This window comes from Gadus macrocephalus, chromosome 17, assembly GCF_031168955.1.
Source record: "Gadus macrocephalus chromosome 17, ASM3116895v1".
Lineage (NCBI taxonomy): Eukaryota > Metazoa > Chordata > Actinopteri > Gadiformes > Gadidae > Gadus > Gadus macrocephalus.
Genome location: NC_082398.1, coordinates 5,655,076 through 5,675,455, shown reverse-complemented (window position 1 = coordinate 5,675,455; position 20,380 = coordinate 5,655,076). Strand labels below are relative to the sequence as shown.

Genomic DNA, 20,380 nt, shown 5'->3' with positions numbered 1-20,380 from the left:
CTCTCCAAGGTGCTGAACTTCAGCTGAGCGATGACGACAGCAACAAGGGGCGGGAGGCTCCCCTGGACCTCTCTCTCTGCCCTGAGGCTCCCCTGGACCTCTCTCTCTGCCCTGAGGCTCCCCTGAGGCAGCAGATGAGGCCCTGGTTGGCTGTTTGGTTTGACTCTTCATGTTTGGTGAGGGACTCACACTTGGAGTGATTACAGCCCAGAAGCAAGTCGGGTTTAAAGGGGACATATCATGCCACCAGGTGTGAGTGTAATTAGCGTTACAGGCAGGTGTGAAAATCAGCGTCTTCTAAAGTCCACCTGGATGTGTGCTGGATAGATCAGTCTACCAGCCTACCCAGTGGACTGTAGCAAACGTTACTCATCTATCCATCACACATCTAGGCGGACACGCCCACCTGTGATGTCAGAAGATGCAGATTTTCAAAACGGCTTGTAACGGCTAATCACACTCACACCTGGTGGTATGATATGTCCCCTTTAAACAAGGTCAATAGAAGAAGAACCAGCCACTGTTTATCCCTTATTAGATGTCAGTGTGCCTTTAACTGATCTCTAGAATGGCCCATTTTCTGTTATCTCTCGTGTGGAGCTGTCTGCTGTGTTAAAGGGGAGACGGAGGGGCAGAATATCCCTCTTGCTGGTGTGCTTTATTGTGTGGTTTGAGTCACCTTAGCCTGCTGTGAGTAGGTACATTTGAGTGCTGAAGAACAGCGTTGAGTTGGTTTCAATTGATTCCTGTGTAATGGTGGTTTTAATTTGTCTACATTATTTGTGACTCTTAACTCTACTAATGCATAACTGCACTAAGCTCCTGGTAGTCTAGCCCTCTATTGTTCATTTTCTTTGTCCATTCATCATTGATCCGATTTATGTCCTGACTTGAGCATTGACCTCATCCCTCCTTTATTTGCGGCCTCCATTCAGGCCTTCTACTGAAACTCCCTTGCTGCCGCATGGTTTAATGGAGACAAGTCTTTTATGTCATGCATTGTCAATAGAGTCTCTATACTCCTACCATAGCAGTCTCTGGTTCCAGTTTAATCTGGGTCTTCTCTATTGAACATCACCGGGTCACACTTGGATAGAGACGATGCTCATTATAGTGCTGCTAGTGTTTGTATTCACAGGACTGACGTGCTTCGACTCACATGGGGGAGACTGAAACGGGACTATATTTTTCTGATCGCGCTCAACCCAGTTTATGAGGAATTGCGCACACACCTTCAACCCGGAGGGCTACTGACGTTACAGCCCTTACTCTCTATTCAGACTGAATGCTGTCTGCTGCTCTCATAGCGCTGCTGCTTGTGTGTGCACTGTGCGCGTGCCCGCCGGGGTGCGTTCCAACAGCAGCGTAACGCCAATAAACAGCTCTATGCTCTTTACTCTTTTCTTTCTTTGTTTAAAATCGAATCGGTGGTGGATAAAGTATTCGGGGAAGCCCCAGGAACCTGGGTCGATGAGTAGCAAATCACCACTAAATCCCCACAATGTCCCTCGGAGTCGCTGTACTCCGGCTCTCTTTTAACTCCAGAAAAAAGAGGCGAGGCCCATCAACGCATGTGACGTTACCCAGAGTGACAACACAGGTAGAAAGGTCTTTAATTGTCTAGTCCTTGATGCAGCTGTTTTATGAGGTTAGAGATGAGCCTTAAATAACTACCAATGTAAGCTCAAAATTAACTTCATTAAGGGAGGAGCCAGGTGTTAGGGGAGGAGTTAAGAGGACGTCTTGTTTAGGAAACGAAACTTAAGATTCATATTAACCAAAATCACCCGACGTTGTATCAGATCTTTCTTTCAGGAGAGAAATAACACACATTTTGGAAAAAATAGTCTGACAGACAGAAATCACAACAAGGTGAGTAAAACAGCTCAACTTTGAGAGAAGTTAAAAATGTTCTTTCCGTTATGGAATAAGACAATTATAGGAATCAAGTACAATCATCAATACATAAACCTTGTTGTCTGTGTCTAGGATGGCCTCGGCTAAGACTTCCTGGTCTGAGGAGTACTTTTCATGTTCCATCTGTCTGGATGTGTTCAGCAGTCCCGTTTCCACACCATGTGGACACAACTTCTGCAGAACCTGTATTAATAAGTTCTGGGATGGACAAGTTCAGTACAAATGTCCTGTTTGCAACCAGATTTTTAACACTAGACCTGATCCACAGGTCAATATCTTTGTATCAGAGATGGCTGCTCAGTTTAGAACATCTGTACGAGTAAAAGAGCAGCCTCGTGTTAAACCAGGAGAAGTTCCCTGTGACGTCTGTACTGAGATCCGGCTGAAGTCTGTGAAGTCCTGCCTAGAGTGTTTTATGTCTTTCTGCCAAACACACCTGGAGCCGCATCAGAGATTCACAATCCTGAAGAAACATCGGCTGGTCGAGCCAATTGACCGTCTGGAAGAAAGGATGTGTAAGATACACGACAGATTCCTGGAGCTCTTCTGCAAGACTGAACAGGTGTGTGTATGTCAGTCCTGCACAGAGGGTGATCACAGGTCCCATCCTGTTGTACCTCTAAAGGAGGAATATGAAGTGAAGATGGCCCAGCTGGGGAAGATGGAGGCTGAAGTTCAGCAGATGATCCAGGAGAGACAAAAAAATATTCAGGAGATTAAAGACACAGTTAAACGCAGCAAAGCAGAAGCAGACAGAGAGATAGCCGATGGTGTGCAGGTCCTCACTGCTCTGATGCACTGCATTAAAAAGTGCCAGGATGATCTCAACCAATTGGTTAAAGAGAGACTGAAATCCACAGAGAAACAAGCCGAAGACCTCATCAAAGAGCTGGAGCAGGAAATAGAAGATCTGACCAATAGAAGCTCAGTGGTGAAGCAGCTCTCATACACTAAAGACCACCTCCACTTCCTCCAGGCCTTCAGATCCCTGCAGGACCCTCCACCCACCAGGGACTGGACCACAGTGGAGGTCCGTCCTCCATCATACCTAGGGACCTGGAGGAGATTCCTGGATCAGCTGGAGGAGACACTGAAGATGAAGACTAAGAAGCTACGTGATGTTGTTCAACTGAAGAGGGTCCAGCAGTATGAAGCAGATGTGACTCTGGATCCTGATACAGCTCATCCCAAGCTCATCCTGTCTAAGGATGGGAAACAAGTCCATGATGGAGGTGTAGCGAAGAAACTCCCAGACAACCCTAAGAGATTTACACATTGTTTATTTGTCGTCACGAGGCAGAGTTTCTCTTCATTGAGATTTTTCTTTGAGGTCCAGGTTAAAGACAACACATTATGGTATTTAGGAGTGGCCAGAGAGTCCATCAACAGAAAAGGTGGGACCATGTTTACCCCTGAGACGGGTTACTGGATTCTCTACTACTACAATGGTGGGTTGGTATTCAAAGGTAACCCTGATGTCCGTAACCCTCTGAGAGCTGAGCTCCAGAAGGTGGGGGTGTTTGTTGATTATGATGAGGGTCTGGTCTCCTTCTATGATGTGGAAGCCATGGTTAATCTCTACTCTGCTACCGGCTGCACCTTTAGAGAGCCTCTCTATCCATTCCTCTGTCCGTGTTTATGTGATGGAGATAAAAACTCTGCCCCCCTGATCATCTCACCTGTCAATCAAACAGACTAGTACATTTGTTTGATGATGAAAAATCTAACAACCAAAATAACTAATGTTTCCGGAATGGGAATCTCTACCATGGGAGATCTGAGAAAACTGTATTCATATTGTACTGTTCACTGTTTTTTAAAAACAACAAAATGTATTAAGCAACTTACACTGTGTACTATAACAAATATGATTCATTCTAACTGGTTGGACTACTCTTAAATGTTCAATGTATTTTTTTCTTCGTTTTTTAAATAAAAGTAGGTTACTTGAAAGTGTAAAATGTTATTTTTATTATTATTATTTTGATCATTATCAATCAAATAAATATACCGTTTTGTTTTTTTAAATCATGTTTGTTAACTCCAAACAATGTTTGTACATTTTTCAGATTTGAATAAAAATTCACCAAAGGTAGAATGGGGTCATTTTCTGTGGAATAAGTACAATCTCAGTATAATACGTATTCAGTGAAATAGGTTCATTTTCAGTGGAATTTGTGCAATCTCAGTACAATGTGTATTCAGTAGATATATTATCAGTGCAGTAAAACAAAAACATCTGTGTTGCTTTAAAACCCTTTGACAAACGATGGGACTTAATAAATGAATAAAATCACTGAATAAATGCACAATCTTGTAGCTGAAGAGCCAGTCAATGACTTTAAATCTACACCATTCAACAACCCAACATGTGTTACACCTTACACAAAGCTGCAGTGACTACATGTAAAGATTCCACCCATTTGAGTGAATACCCTGACTTTGTCTTGTCAGCTCTTCTCTCCTCTCCATCCCTCATCTTAGTTTCCTCTCTCCTTCCTCTCTCTTCTCTTCCTCCTCTCTCCTATCTCTGCTCTCCTTTCTAGCTCTTCCAGGATTGTGTGAAACAACCGTTAGAGATTTACAATGTATCCACGTTGTGGCATCCCGCCCCGTAAGCCTCGGCCCGGACCAGCCCGAGGGTTGGTCTTGGACGGCATGTACCGCCGTCGCCCACCAGACGGCGACCGAGAGCAGCCCTTTCGCCTCCCCAATCAGGGTGATTGGTGGACACCTGGCCGGTGGCAGAGGAGATATAAAAGGGCTGACACTTGGACAGCACGGCACAGCACGGGAGGAAGAAGGAAGCGCTCGGGTCCGCGGGCAGCTAGAGGCCCACGGAGGCCCTAGAGACCGCGAGTGCCTTGGTTGACTAAAGTTGACTGTTAATAAATGCCCGCAATGGCTTTAACCTTCACCAAACGCGTCGTTTGTACCGGTAACCCGGCTCATTTAAGGAGTGGGTTGCCACAACGTGTTCTCCTGAGGCAGAGCTTCTCCTCAGGGAGATTTTACTTTGAGGTCCAGGTTAAAGACAAGACTATATGGCGTTTAGGAGTAGCCAGAGAGTCCATCGACAGAAAACATCAGATCATATCGACCCCTGAGACGGGATACTGGGTTATTATATTCATAAAGTTTATATTTAACAATTGTGGACCAAGCGGAGCAGGGCCCGGGGCGGCAGGGAAGCACCGGAGGCCCAGCACCCAAAGGTGACAATACTCCATCATCCGTCACCATGGAGACCTGCTATTGGGTCGTTTAGCAGACGCTTTTATCGAAAATAGAACTTTGTTGATTCAGTTAAAAACAATAAAATAAGGTATACACTGACCCGTGATTACGTATTCATGAGAGTATCTGTGGATAGCTGTCGTCATTCTAGGGTTTATTTCTTCCTCTCTCTTATCTCCTCCTCCTTCCCCCTCCCCTCCTCCTTCCCCCTCCCCTCCTCCTCCTCCCTCCCCCCTCCTCCTCCTCCTCCCTCCCCCCTCCTCCCTCCCCCCTCCTCCCTCCCCCCTCCTCCTCCTCCCTCCTCCTACTCCTCCCCCCCCCTCCTCCTCCTCCTCCCTCCCCCCTCCTCCCCCCTCCTCCTCCTCCTCCTCCTCCCTCCCCCCTCCTCCTCCTCCTCCTCCTCCTCCCTCCCCCCTCCTCCTCCTCCCTCCTCCTACTCCTCCCCCCCGCCTCCTCCTCCTCCTCCTCCTCCTCCTCCTCCTCCTCCTCCCTCCCCCCTCCTCCTCCTCCCTCCTCCTACTCCTCCCCCCCGCCTCCTCCTCCTCCTCCTCCTCCCTCCCCCTCCCCCTCCTCCTCCTCCTCCTCCCCCTCCTCCTCCCCCTCAGAAGCGGGCCCCCATGGTTTTCTCCACGAAGCCCAACAGCACCAGCTGGGCCGGGATCAACTACATCCCCGACCTCACCAAGGACCTGTAGTCCACCCGCTCCACCTTCCTCCTCCTACACACACACACACACACACACACACAGGTGGGCACGCACAAACACAGACACACACACACACACACACTCCCACACACACACACACACACACACAGGTGCACGTGCGTGCGCACACACACACACACACACACAGGTGCACACGTGCGCACAAAGTGTGTGTGTGTGTGTGTGTGTGTGTGTGTGTGTGACCCACTTTTATCAGCAGGGGGTAAACTAGTTCTTCAAACGGGGGGAACTTTTCAAAAGCAAAAGAAAATCCCCCACTGACCAGACTGTATCGCTGTCTGCTGCTCTCAGCTCTGCTGCTCATGTGTGCACTCACTGTGTGCGCGTGCACATCGGGGAGAGATCCTACAGCAGCGTAGCGCCAATAAACAGCTCTTTGCTCTCTCTGTTTCTTTTGAAAATCGGTTCGGGGTTGGATAGAAAGTATTCGGGACAGCCCCGGAAACCCGGGTAGATCTACACCGATGTTCCCAGTTACAGTCGCCAATCACCACACAATCCCAACAATGTCTCTCGTTCTGCACCGGCTCGCTTTTAACTCCAGAAAGAAGTGAACACACATCAACGCATTTGAAGAGGCCACGTATCTAAGGCTCGACCTGATAATGTTACTGACATTCTAACTGTGTTTTTTAGAATTGGGTTAGAACCAACATATCCTTTTGCTGGGTTCCGGGACACGCTGGGGTTGGGGGGAGTGAGCAGGTGGATGTGATTGCAAAACAAAGTTTGAGTAGAGAGTTAGATGTTCATATATCCTGGGGGAGAGTGGAACTGAGAGAAATAATTCAAGAAGGCTTAATGAAGGAATGGCAGAGAGGGTGGGAAAAGAAAGCAGGGGTAGACACTATTTCTCTTTACAATCTCAAGTAAAAAAAAGATGTACCTGCACTTTTCAGTCCCGTAGGGACTCAGTTAAACTGCGTAGATTGAGGCTGGGTCACTGTGGGCTAAATCATTTTTTATTTATTGTAGGAAAACATGTTTCTGGTATATGTGAATGTGGGAGTTCTGAGACAGTAAAACATGTTCTTCTGGAGTGTAGAAAGTATAGGACAGAAAGACATGCACTATTTGGTAGACTTTTGGTCTTGGGACTTGGAGGTCAGGCTTTTTCAGTTTTTTCCTTGTTTGGGCACTGTGATAACCATAAACAGATCTCTAGGGCAGTTTTGCAGTTCCTGCATAGTACAGGACTATATGTAAAAATGTAGTTAGTCATCGGACCTGTGGAGGGCAGTAATACGCTGGACAGCGTCCAACTGCCGGTAACTGAAGAAGAAGAAGAAGAGGCCGCGTAGTGCGCATTAATGCAGTCCACTCATGTGCCGTGGGGGCGGAGCCAGGTGTTAGCGGAGGAGCCAGGTGGAGGAGGGGAGAGGACGTCATATTGAGGAAGCGTAACCTAAGGTGCACGGAAACCGAAGCCACCCGACGTGGAAGCAGTTCCATTTTTCAGGAGAAAAATAACACGCATTAAATAGTCTGACAGACACAACAACAAGGTGAGTACAGCAGCACAACTTTGAGAGAACTTAAAACACTTTTCCCGTTATAGAATTAAAAAGAATAATGGAATTATTTCAATACATAAACCTTGTCGTCTGTGTCTAGGAATGGCCTCTGCTAACGCTTCCTGGTCTGTGGAGAACTTTTCTTGTTCCATCTGTCTGGATGTGTTCAGCAGTCCAGTTTCCACACCATGTGGACACAACTTCTGCAGAACCTGTATTAATAAGTTCTGGGATGGACAAGTCTGGTACAAATGTCCTGTTTGCAACAAGGTTTTCGACACTAGACCTGATCCACAGGTCAATATCCTTGTATCAGAGCTGGCTGCTCAGTTTAGAACGACCGTACAAGTAAAAGAGCAGCCTTGTGTTGAATCATCAGAAGTTCCCTGTGACGTCTGTACTGGGATCCAGCTGAAGGCTGTGAAGTCCTGCCTAGTGTGTCTTATCTCTTACTGCCAAACCCACCTGGAACCGCATCAGAGAGTCACAGGCCTGAAGAAACATCGGCTGGTCGAGCCAATGGACCGTCTGGAAGACAGGATGTGTAAGAAACACGACAGACTTCTGGAGCTCTTCTGCCAGACTGAAGAGGTGTGTGTGTGTCAGTCCTGCACAGAGGGTGACCACAGGTCCCATCCTGTTGTACCTCTAAAGGAGGAATATGAAGTGAAGATGGCCCAGCTGGGGAAGATGGAGGCTGAAGTTTCGCAGATGATCCAGGAGAGAAAAGTAAAGATTAAGGAGATCAGAGACACGGTAGAACGTAGCAAAGCAGATGCAGACAGAGAGATAGCCGATGGTGTGCAGGTCCTCACTGCTCTGATGCGCTGCATTGAAAAGTGCCAGGATGATCTCAACCAAATGGTTGAAGAGAGACTGAAATCCACAGAGAAACAAGCCGAAGACCTCATCAAAGAGCTGGAGCAGGAAATAGAAGATCTGACCAATAGAAGCTCAGAGGTGACGCAGCTCTCGCACACTAAAGACCTTCTCCACTTCCTCCAGGCCTTCAGATCCCTGCAGGACCCTCCACCCACCAGGGACTGGACGACGGTGGAGGTCCGTCCTCCGTCATACGTAGCGACCTTGAGGAGATCCCTGGATCAGCTCGAGGAGACACTGAACATGGAGATGAAGAAGCTACGTGATGATGTTGAACTGAAGAGGGTCCAGCAGTATGAAGTAGATGTGACTCTGGATCCTGATACAGCTCATCCCAGGCTCATCCTGTCTGAGGATGGGAAACAAGTCCATGATAGAGGTGTAGCGAAGGAACTCCCAGACAACCCTAAGAGATTTACATATTATGCATGTGTTCTTACGAGGCAGAGCTTCTCCTCAGGGAGATTTTACTTTGAGGTCCAGGTTAAAGACAAGACTGCATGTTATTTAGGAGTGGTCAGAGAGTCCATCAACAGAAAAGGTTGGACCGGGTGGACCCCTAAGACGGGCCACTGGACTCTCTACTACGACAAGGATGGGTTGGTATTTAATGGTAACCTTGCTGTCCGTGTCCCTCTGAGAGCTGAGCTCCAGAAGGTGGGGGTGTTTGTTGATTATGATGAGGGTCTGGTCTCCTTCTATGATGTGGAAGCCAGGGTTCATCTCTACTCTGCTACCGACTGCAGCTTTAGAGAGCCTCTCTATCCATTCCTCTGTCCGTATGGAGGACAAAACTCTCCCCCCCTGATCATCTCACCTGTCAATCAAACAGACTAGGACATTTGTTTGAGGATGAATAATCAAACAACCAAAATAAGTAATGTTGTTTCCTGAATGGGAATCTCTACCATGGGAGATCTGAGAAAATTGCATTCATATTCACCTTCATTTAAATACAACAAAATGTATTAAGCAACTTACACTGTGTACTATAACAAGTATAAATCATTATAACTGGTTGGACTACTCTTAAATGTTCAAGATCTTTTTTTCTTAATGTTTTTTAATTAAAATTAGGTTAGTTGAAAGTATGAAATGTTGGTTTTATTATTATTTTGATCACATTATCGATCAAATAAATGTACGGTTTTGTTGTTTTAAATCATGTCTGTTAACTCAATACAATGTTTGTACACTTCAGATTTGAATAAAAATTCACCAAAAGTACAATGGGGTCTTTTTCTGTGGAATAGGTAAATTCTCAGTATAACACGTTTTCAGTAGATATATTATCAGTGAGGTAAAACAAAAACATCTGTGTTGCCTTAAAACCCATTGACAAACGATGGGATTTAATAAAGGAATAAAATCTAAAATCTTCTAGCTGAAGAGCCAATCAATGACTTCCTGAAGGCCCAGCTGGTGTGTGCGGACCGGCCCAGCGGTCAGCGCTACAACGTGCTCACCGACGTCTTCGCGCTGCGCCGCGACCCCAACGACCCCGCCACCACCCAGTTCCACGGCCTCGTCACCTCCCAGTGGTGAGCGGCCGGCCCCCCACAGAGCGTCACGTATACACACACACGTGCGGGTTGGGATGGTGTGTAAACATGCGAGGGGCCGAGTATCAGACCACAACCACCGAGACAGACTGCCCTCCACTGGGGACGCTGCTGTAGTGTTACCTGCACCGTTTACACTCTTTAATAAACCGGGAAGTACTTGCACTGGGCTACTTTATAATTCGTACTGTTATACTGTTTTTCCTGTTGGTTTTGTTTGTTGTTTGTCCTTACTTCAGCATTTACTTTAGCACTATTTTCTATTTTCTATTTTGTTGTATTATATCCTTTGTCTTCACATGCTGCTCTGCTGTAACCGGTATTTCTCCTCCGGGGATTAATATAGTTTTATCTATCTGTGGATCTATCTCCTTCCGTTCTGTGTCGTTTATCAGGGGTCGTTATTTTTTAAAAGCTGCGACGTCTCTCTCTCTCTCTCTCTCTCTCTGTCGGGGTCCCAGGGAGCGCGAGGAGCTGGCGGCCGTGTGCGTCTTCAGTCTGTCCGACATCAACAAAGTGATGGACGGCCCCTTCAAGGAGCTGAAGAAGACCTGCGAGAACTGGATCAATCCGGAACCCGTCCCCGGACAGGTACTTGACGACTTACTACTAACTCATTATACTACTCTGCTGTACTATGGGAGAACTTTACACCCTTTGTGACGTCCAATGTGTTCTTATATATCTTATCTCTGTCCTCCTCTACCACCACCACCTACCCTCCCACCCCTTTCACCTCCTACTCCTCCACCACCACCTCCACCTCCTACTCCTCCTCCACCACCTCCTACTCCTCCACCACCACCACCTCCTACTCCTCCACCACCACCACCTCCTCCTCCTCCACCACCACCTCCTCCACCACCACCACCTCCTCCACCACCACCACCACCTCCTACTCCTCCACCACCACCACCACCTCCTACTCCTCCACCACCTCCTACTCCTCCACAACCTCCACCACCTACTCTACCCCGACCACCCCACCCTCCACCTACACCATCAACACCCCCCCCCTACCACCACCACCTCCTCCTCTACCACCCCCCCCCTCCTCCTCCACAACCAACCAACCACCACCACCACCTCCTCCTCCACCACCCTCCCCCTCCCCCCACCACCACCCCCACCTCCTCCTCTAACACCCTAACCCTACTCCTCCACCACCCCCCCCTCCCCCTACTACCACCCCCACCTCCTCCTCTAACACCCTAACCCTACTCCTCCACCACCCCCCCCTCCCCCTACCACCACCCCCCCCCCCCCTCCCCCAACCAACCACCACCTCCTCCTCCTCCTCCACCACCACCACCACCACCTCCTCCTCTAACACCTCCTCCTCCACCACCACCCCCTCCACCCCAGTGTCTGAACAGCGCCCTGCGGGCGGAGGGCCTCGAGTCGTCCCTGAAGCTGCCCGACAAGGTGCTGACGTTCGCACCCTCTGATGGAGAACAGCGTGACGGCGGCCTGCTGCTACGCCGCGGCGTCGCCTACACCAAGCTGGCCGTCACGCTGGCCAGCACAGGTGTGTGTGTGTGTGTGTGTGTGTGTGTGTGTGTGTGTGTGTGTGTGTGTGTGTGTGTGTGTGTGTGTGTGTGTGTGTGTGTGTGTGTGTGTGTGTGTGTGTGTGTGTGTGTGTGTGTGTGTGTGTGTGTGTGTTTGTTGGGTGGGGTATAGGGTGTCACTGTCCCATTTTTGTCACAAAGAACAGGAAAGGAACGGGACAGTTGATTCTATACGGTTTATCTGTTAGACAGACACACACACACACACACACACACACACACACACACACACACACACACATACATGCACAGGACTCAGTAAATTGCTATAAATGTACATTTAGCCTAAAGACATTACACTTAATTTATAAAGGATACGTATTTAATTGTCATTGTTTTCAATTCAGCAATTCAATTAATTAACTGCGTTATAATCATGTTCACAACCTCAATGTCTACAATAATAAATAATTAGTATTTTTAGTGTAATTTATAAAAACGTTGTATTGTAAACTCATGAAATAATTTGTTTTAAACACATAATGGTCATGTAGAGACAACTTCACTGTCCCCGTGCACATGTTGGCACACAGAGAGGCTCTCTCTCTCTCTCACTCACACTCTCACACACACGCGTGAACAATTGGTAGCACAGAGAGACCGGTTGGTGAACAAGTCTTTGCAGCAGCAGCACAGACACATGGCAGATGTTTGCCCGGGGCGTACGTTATTGGCCAAATCACTCTAACATGTGCTGCTGAGATTGAATGGGAACTCTGTGTGTGTAGGTGTGTGTGTGTGTGTGTGTGTGTGTGTGTGTGTGTGTGTGTGTGTGTGTGTGTGTGTGTGTGTGTGTGTGTGTGTGTGTGTGTGTGTGTGTGTGTGTGTGTGTGTGTGTGTGTGTGTGTGTGTGTGTGCATACCCTGCATTTGCACGGAACCTTGTCAAGGCATATACATCTAATGCCATAAAAAAAAGACCACACACTCTCAAACAAACACACATACACACACACTGACATTTTTGACACATGCTTATCTTCTGCAAGGGCATTCCCGACCCTCTGAGGCATTCATGCATACCACATCCCATTCCTGGCCTCTATCCCTCTAACACGCACGCATGCACACGCGCACACACACACACACAGTGTGCAAGAACCTGCCATCACCGTAGGAGACAAAGACAATCTGTTTGAAAGGACGAGCCCCAAAGATATTGTTCATACACCCCTCACCTGTCTGTCTGTCTGTCGGCCTGGTCTCTGTCTGACGGTCTGTTTGGCCTCTGCCTGTCTGTGTTTACGTTTACAGGAATTCAAGAGGTCGCCCCTACCCCGGTGTTCCAGCAGCAGTACAACATAGGTAAGGCGCTCCAGAGAACACCAACAGACTCCGCTGCCTGTGGGTGCGGGAGATCATTCATTTATATTAACGCTATCGTATAAATAGCGCAAGTTCACTTTGTATACAAAATGGGATTCTGAGATTCTAAACTTAATTTTTTGCTAGTGATGGCCTATAAATGATTCTAATTGTGCTTACATTACATTCCAAGATCTTGTCGTTTTCCTTGAACGTAACTGGAATAATTGTATGCGACCCCATGCCAATTGCTTTGTAAATGATAGCATGAGTTCCCTTGTGCAAACATACTCGGTGTGTCCCTTGGCCTAATTAAACTTTTACAGTGGAAATATGGTATGGGGTTGTACATTAAATTGGAAAAGCCCCTTTATTCTTCCAGCTGCCATGTTTTCTGTTGCGCCGTTGACGCGCTGGCCCCTTAGCTCCCTCTAGTGGACACCTACGGAATGTTCCACCTGTTGTGGTCAGGCTCATCTGTTAGTTATGTGATACAGTGATGAAAAATAGAAGCTGCCATATTGTAATTAGGCAAGGGGACATGTGCCGATGTGTCGGACTATGATACCTACTTCTAATTTGATCCCCTCGCTGTGTGTCTCCCCTGGCTCTCTCCCTCTCCCATCCTTCCCCCCCCCCCTCTCTCTCTCTCTCTCTCTCTCTCCCCCCCCTCTCTCAGCGGAGGAGTGTGTTTGTTACTGCCAGCTGGCTCAGCTTGAAGTGAGGATGAACTTGGACACCTACTGTCTCAAGGATTACGGTCAGTCCCGTCTCCTAACACAGTCCGTGTCGACGATCACTCTCACGTTCTCCGACAACTTTCCTCTAAGGCTGTGCATGCAGTTCAAACGGTTTGAAGTGATGCTCAGAAATATGTATGATTTAAATAACATGCAATATATAAATATCAACGTTTCCTCCCAGGAGTTATGTTTTATTAGCCATCTGCCAAAATGTCACCCGTGTCTTGTTGTTGTTGTTGTTGTTGTTGTTGTTGTTTGTACATCACGCCAACCACCCGTGTGGGCGTGGCCCTCTGTCTCCCCCAGTGCTGAAGATCCAGGTGAAGGCCATGGAGCGCTCGGGCCCCTGGTGGCAGTTCTCCATCGCCGTGCAGACCGTGTTCCGCACGGGGTCCACGCCCCGCGTCCGCAGGGGCCCCCGGGCGCTGTGGGTCCCCGACCGCGACCTGGGCTGCGGCTGCCCCGCCCTCCACGTGGGCCGCACCTTCCTGCTCATCGGCTCCGAGGAGGGGGGCCGCGACTGGGCCCCCGGGGAGAGCCGCCTAGTGGCCGACCGCTCCACCACCGCCCTCCAGTGGCGGGACCACTGGAGCCCCAAGCTCAGGGGCTTCCGGGGGCAGGACAAGAGGGGCCGTTGCCCCCCGAAAGCCCCCCCCACCACCGCCACCACCACCACCAACGGCCGCACCGCCACCCCGTTGAGCCGCAGAGGGGCTACATCCCGCCGCATCTAGTGACGGGGGGCGACGGCGGCGGAACACACAGACCACACGCGCGCTCGGAGGAACCGGCCCCCAAGAGCGTGGAGAGCGTGGAGAGCGTGGAGAACGTGGGGGGGACGGGCGCGAGCGCTAACGTCCGCGACGACACGCCGACCTCGCCGACACCCGAGAGCCCTGAGCTGTGGACGTTCGCTGTTTCGGCCCCCGCTAATCCGTCCCCCGCTGATTTGGTCCCCACGAATCCCGTCCTACTCACAAATCCAGTCCCCACAACTGGGGTCCCCACAAGTTGGGTACCCACTTTGCTGTGTTCCAGCCGACCTCCCGCTGTGTGACAGGAGACACACACACAGTCCCCCACACAGGTACCATGTGGATATCAGATGTGAGAATCACGTAAAGACACACGGTGAAAGACATTAAAGGCACCCAGTGCAACTTTATGTAAACATTCAATGAAAAATAAACATTCAATTTCTAGTCTTTTTTACACGTAGTAAGTTTCAATAACTCCTTACCATTACATATCGACATTCAAGGAGCAAAGATGAGACGTCGTTGTGTGGTGAGAACTGATAGAAAATCGTAAACAACAACAATCGCCGGTGGGGAGAAACCATTTTTCCATTGACTGGAAGCCTGCTTTATTTATTGTAGGTTACAAAAAATAAAGAAAATGGCGGCATTGTTGTTGTTATCGATTTTGTATCAGTTCTCAGCACACAACGACGTCTCATCTTTGCTGCTTAAATGTCGGTATGTAATGGTATGGAGTTATTGAAACTTACCACGTGTAAAAAAGACTAGAAATTGAATGTTTATTTTTAAGCCTCGAAAGTTGCACTGGGTGCCTTTAATAGAGGATAGTAAGTTATTTGTTTGTTTGGTGTTCGTCCACAAGAAAGGACGATGGATCACAGCATTTATTTTGAGTGGCTGTTTATTATTTTTGGGGGGACTATAGCCGAATGTATTGTGATGTATCCACACACACATAGAGCCACGCACACACGCACACGCACATGCACACGCACACCACACACTTACAAGCCTTGGCAGGGAACTCAGAATGTGAAAAAGTTTCTCTTCGGTAATGTCAAGGGCTCTTTTTAGAGTTGGTCATTTCATAAGTACTATATTTGACAGTTGACAGGAAATTAAAATTAAAATGCCAATTAGTTGAATTCAGGTCAAGACAAAAGTGCCAAAGAGTATGTCTTATTGACATGTATTATATTTAACACTGATTTATTGATGATTAAGTTTTGGAAATAGAGCGTCAATAAATGTATCAATAGAACTTTCAAATACATTTAATATATAATCAAACACCTAACAGTTTAGCCAAAGAAAGCCAGAAATAGAACCGACTTTTCTACCTCACATTTGCAATGGTGTTTGACTAAAGATGAGCTGACGCAGATTATTGATCCAAATAACTTTCAAGGTAAAATTCTAATAGTTCAAAATTATGTTTTTTAATATAATGCTACAGACAAAATCTATACACTGATCTTTTCTTCTTCTTCTTCTTCTTCTTCTTCTTCTTCTTCGTCTTCTTCGTCTTCTTCGTCTTCTTATTATAAAAATATATTATATCATAACAAAATGTAAATTATTTAATTATTTTAATTTCATTAAATCCACGCTCTTACTAAATCTTGGGTGTCTTGGACATGTAGAGGAAAATAATTTTGAATTTTCTTTCTTTCAAGCAAGCAAGCAAGTATTAGAGGGTTCACATCTAGTAAGAATGTCACAGACAATAGAAGGTTAAAGTGGAACACATGAGTGATTTGTGTCACTCTGCTGTACCCCAGGCCCGTCAAGCCTCCAACAGCTGCAGTGTATTCACGGGTGTTTGGCGAAACGCGTTTCACAGCAAAGAGATATGGCCAGGAATGTCCAACACCTTGTGCACTGTAAAGTTCACGTGAATAAAATCGGAAAAAGCATTGACTTACAAAGAAGCCTGCCACCTTGTGTCACCTATATTATTGTGCCCATTATGTGTGTATATAGAGTTGCAAAGTTTGGGGTCATTTTCACAACTTTTTATTTTTATTTTAGTACAAAACAAGCCTGTCAAAAAAACGATAGTTTTACCCCTTATGTTTAATTTGACAAATCAACAGTGTTACCCCTTATGGTTTTTTTCATGACGACAGTGTTACCCCTTATGTTTTTTATCATTTTCACAACTTTTTATTTTTATTTTAGTACAAAACAAGTCTAGCAAAGGGAATTAAAATGACAGTGGAAAATAAACCAGATGGGATTCGAGATCTGGAAGCGTACTTTGGCAAAAACAATAAATGTCCGCTTTTATCACATGTTTAGTGCATTGTTTCATTATGTTCACATAACTATGACTTCTAAAATGTTTTTTCTTTGTCTTATTGCAAGTTCGGTTTTGACCATAAAACATAACTTACAACCAACAGTTTGCAATAGTATCCAGCTGCAGCCCCGGAGAACAACACCCTGGCGTGACAGAACATCCAGGCGGGACGGATGTACTGTGGCTGGACGGAAGTTACCTCCGATTATTTTAAATCTGATGAATCTAACCGCGGGTCGAACCAATGATGAAAGTCTTCAACAGCGGATGAAACAGGACATGAAGCAGTACATTTGTTACGAATGAGATCAATCTTATTTTAGATTTCTGTTGCCTACTGTAAAAACAGAAAAGATCAGTCGGAGTCAATTGCGAATCCGATAAAGTTGGATGGAAGCCAATGAGTTGGATGACACCTAGGATAATCCCTCAAACCACAAATCTATGAACAAGATATGCATTGAAGTAGAAACATCTATTTCCCTTTGATATCAAAGATGTTTTTCCACTTTGATTTTGCTACAGTTTCTGGGCGATGTGATGTTTATAATGAAAGACCAGTTCAAATAGGATTTGTGTCATTGTTTTATATATATGATGTCTAGATTGTCTGCGGTATTTCATTCACGGCGCTACACACTTGATATGAAATGGCTGGAGATAGAATATTGGCCTTCCTTCAAAGGAATTTAAAGAGATTACGCAGAGGTATATGTAAATTTGCCTGTTTTACCCAGAATGAGACGATTTGTTTAATCCCAAATTCATCATTGTGCGTCAGGAAGGGGAATTCCCCGGGTTAGCATTTGCTTTCGACAGCCGCATCTATTGATTTGCAGAGTTATAGTATCCTTGCTCTATCTTACTTGAAACAAACATCAGCAGGATTTGAACAGTGGTGCAGTGGAGAGCACTGTTGGATAGCACTCTGGAGATCAGGGTTCAATTCCTGTTCAATTCCTGTTTAATGTATGTTAATTAACTAAAGGGTAAGTCTATAAATCTAATAAGTCTATAAAGTCTGTAATGATATTTCTATTGCACTGATTGATATAGCCTCCGACCTCAATATGATCCCAACCTCCATGGGGATGTGGAGAGAGCAGTTGGCTGACACTCCTGAGACCGGGGTTCAAGTCCAACTAATGATCTCTAATGTTTATTTCTATGTCATGTGAGTTGTAAAGACAAGTCGAACCGCCATCAACAAAATCGTCAAATCATCAAAACTCAGACGCAGGTTCGAGTCCCAGCTCACAGGGATTAAGAATTTGCTCATCCTTTCTTGCTGAGCCTAGATTCTGTTCACCGCTTAGACCCAGGGTTTAAGTGCCCTGATGGAGTAAGTACCTTAATGGACACTTCTTATTTCTAGACTGTGTGAATTGTAAAGTCAAGTATAACCTCCATAACATCCTGATCTGCGTCTTGGTGGTGTGGCGGTAAGCGCTGTCGGTTAACGCTCTGTAGACTCTGGTTCGAGTCCCAGCACGCAAGGCTAATAAGAATGACGAGCTTGCAGACACTATGTAGGTTCAGGTGCCCTGCTCAGAACCATGGTTCAAGTGGTACCGTATTGGATACATCTTATTTCATCTTATATCATGTGAATGGTAAAGTCAAGTATAACCTCCAAGCATTTAATGTAAAGCGTCTTGGTGGTGAAGCGGTCAGGGCTGTTGGTTAACGCTCTGTAGACTAAGGTTCGAGTCCCCGCTCGCAAGGCCACCAGAGGTACCTAAATGGATAGATCTAATTTCTCAATCATGTGAATGGTAAAGTCAAGTATAACCTCCAAACACGTTCTGGTATGTGTCTTGGTGGTGCAGCGGTCAGGGCTGGTGGTTAACGGTTAGTTAACGCTCTGTAGACAAAGGTTCGAGTCGCCGCTCACACAGCCACCAGAGGTACGTTAATGGATACATCTTATTTCTCAATCATGTGAATGGTAAAGTCAAGTATAACCTCCAAACACATTCTGATCAGCGTCTTGGTGGTGCAGCGGTCAGGGCTGGTGGTTAACGGTTAGTTAACGCTCTGTAGGCTAAGGTTCGAGTCCCCGCTCACACGGCCACCAGAGGTACGTTAATGGATACATCTTATTTCTCAATCATGTGAATGGTAAAGTCAAGTATAACCTCCAAACATGTTCGGGTATGTGTCTTGGTGGTGCAGCGGTCAGGGCTGGTGGTTAACGGTTAGTTAACGCTCTGTAGACTAAGGTTCGAGTCCCCGCTCACACGTCCACCAGAGGTACGGTAATGGATACATCTAATTTCTCATTCATGTGAATGGTAAAGTCAAGTATAACCTCCAAACACATTCTGGTAAGCGTCTTGGTGGTGCAGCGGTCAGGGCTGGTGGTTAACGGTTAGTTAACGCTCTGTAGACTAAGGTTCGAGTCCCCGCTCACACGTCCACCAGAGGTACGGTAATGGATACATCTTATTTCTCATTCATGTGTATGGTAAAGTCAAGTATAACCTCCAAACACATTCTGGTAAGCGTCTTGGTGGTGCAGCGGTCAGGGCTGGTGGTTAACGGTTAGTTAACGCTCTGTAGACTAAGGTTCAAGTCCCCGCTCACACAGCCACCAGAGGTAACCTAATGGATATATCTTATTTCTCTGTCATGTGAATGGTAAAGTCAAGTACAACCTCCAAACATGTTCTGGTAAGAGTCTTGGTGGTGCAGCGGTCAGGGCTGTTGGTTAACGCTCTGTAGACTCGGGTTTGAGTCCCCGTATGCACGCACGGATTATAAGAATGATGAGCATTACGATACTATGGTTCCCTGCTCCTAACCGGGGTTCAAGAGGTACCGTAATGGTTACATCTTATTTCTCTATCATGTGAATGGTAAAGTCAAGTATAACCTCCAAGCATTCTCTGGGAAGCGTCTGGGTGGTGCAGTGGTCAGGGCTGATGGTTAATGCTCTGTAGACTAAGGTTCGAGTCCCAGCTAACCCGGCAACCATGAATGGAGTACCCCCAAACGTAATGGATACATCTTATTTCTCAATCATGTGAATGGTAAAGTCAAGTATAACCTCCAAACACGTTCTGGTAAGCGTCTTGGTGGTGCAGCGGTCAGGGCTGGTGGTTAACGGTTAGTTAACGCTCTGTAGACTCAGGTTCGAGTCACTGCGCGCACGGCCAAGAACGGGTACAAGAGGTACATTAGTGGGGGGGGTTCTGCCCACCCCCCCCCCACCCCCCCCTTCAGAGGGGGTGGGGGGGGGGGGGGGGTAAGGACTCAAGGGGTCTTGCTACTGGGGGGTAAGGACTCAAGGGGTCTTGCTACTGGGGGGTAAGGACTCAAGGGGTCTTGCTACTGGGGGGTAAGGACTCAAGGGGTCTTGCTACTGGGGGGGGTAAGGACTCAAGGGGTCTTGCTACTGGGGGGTAAGGACTAATGGGGTCTTGATACATTTTTGAATGCCCCTAAAATATATCCCCCCCCCCCCCCCCCCCAATTATAACCCCACCTCCTCCCCCTTTATAGCCCCTCCCATATTTAAAAAGTTTCATCAAAAAGGGAAACATTTTAAAAAAAAGATAAAAAAAAAGAAAGATCTATAGATCTTTCAAGAAAGATAAAAAATAAAGATAAAAAAAGATAAAAAATAAGAGATAAAACAAAAAGATAAAAAATAAGAAAGTAAAAAAAAAAAAGATAAAATATAAGAAAGTTAAAAAAAAAGATAGATAAGAAAGATAAAAAAATATATAAAATATAATAAAGATAAAAAATATAGAGAAACATAAAAAATAAGAAAGATAAAAAAATATATAAAATATAATAAAGATAAAAAAAATAGAAAAACATAAAAAATAAGAAAAATAAAAAAAAATATATAAAA

The 20,380-nt window shown here is 46.4% G+C and overlaps 3 protein-coding genes and 1 long non-coding RNA gene across 5 annotated transcripts in view; 3 read left to right on the top strand and 1 right to left on the bottom strand.

The window, feature by feature from the left end:
• The window catches only part of LOC132475867 (uncharacterized), a 149,043-nt gene extending 134,190 nt beyond the window's left edge, over positions 1–14,853 (bottom strand). The window contains exon 1 of the long non-coding RNA XR_009530008.1: positions 14,596–14,853. This is a non-coding gene — a long non-coding RNA (uncharacterized LOC132475867). The remainder of the gene's footprint in view (positions 1–14,595) is intronic.
• LOC132475815 (E3 ubiquitin-protein ligase TRIM39-like) lies at positions 1,635–3,945 on the top strand. The gene is made up of 2 exons (XM_060077159.1): positions 1,635–1,872; positions 1,990–3,945. Exon 2 carries the CDS (start codon positions 1,991–1,993, stop codon positions 3,614–3,616), a length of 1,626 nt encoding a protein of 541 aa, XP_059933142.1. The 5' UTR covers positions 1,635–1,872; position 1,990; the 3' UTR covers positions 3,617–3,945.
• On the top strand, positions 6,635–10,425 carry LOC132475816 (E3 ubiquitin-protein ligase TRIM39-like). Of its 2 annotated transcripts, XR_009529993.1 has the most exons (3): positions 6,635–7,387; positions 9,663–9,819; positions 10,302–10,425. XR_009529993.1 is itself a non-coding variant. In XM_060077160.1 (2 exons), exon 2 carries the CDS (start codon positions 7,499–7,501, stop codon positions 9,113–9,115), a length of 1,617 nt encoding a protein of 538 aa, XP_059933143.1. In that variant the 5' UTR covers positions 6,636–7,387; positions 7,497–7,498; the 3' UTR covers positions 9,116–9,634. The 2 variants fall into 2 exon arrangements, 1 of the variants encoding a protein (XP_059933143.1); XM_060077160.1 differs by lacking the exons at positions 9,663–9,819; positions 10,302–10,425 and adding an exon at positions 7,497–9,634 and having other exon boundaries at positions 6,636–7,387.
• LOC132475856 (netrin-1-like) lies at positions 11,953–14,589 on the top strand. Its single transcript, XM_060077233.1, has 3 exons — positions 11,953–12,712; positions 13,392–13,472; positions 13,762–14,589. The coding sequence occupies exons 2-3, from the start codon at positions 13,439–13,441 to the stop codon at positions 14,187–14,189; spliced, it is 462 nt and encodes a 153-aa protein (XP_059933216.1). The 5' UTR covers positions 11,953–12,712; positions 13,392–13,438; the 3' UTR covers positions 14,190–14,589.
• Positions 14,854–20,380: the final 5,527 nt, after the last annotated feature.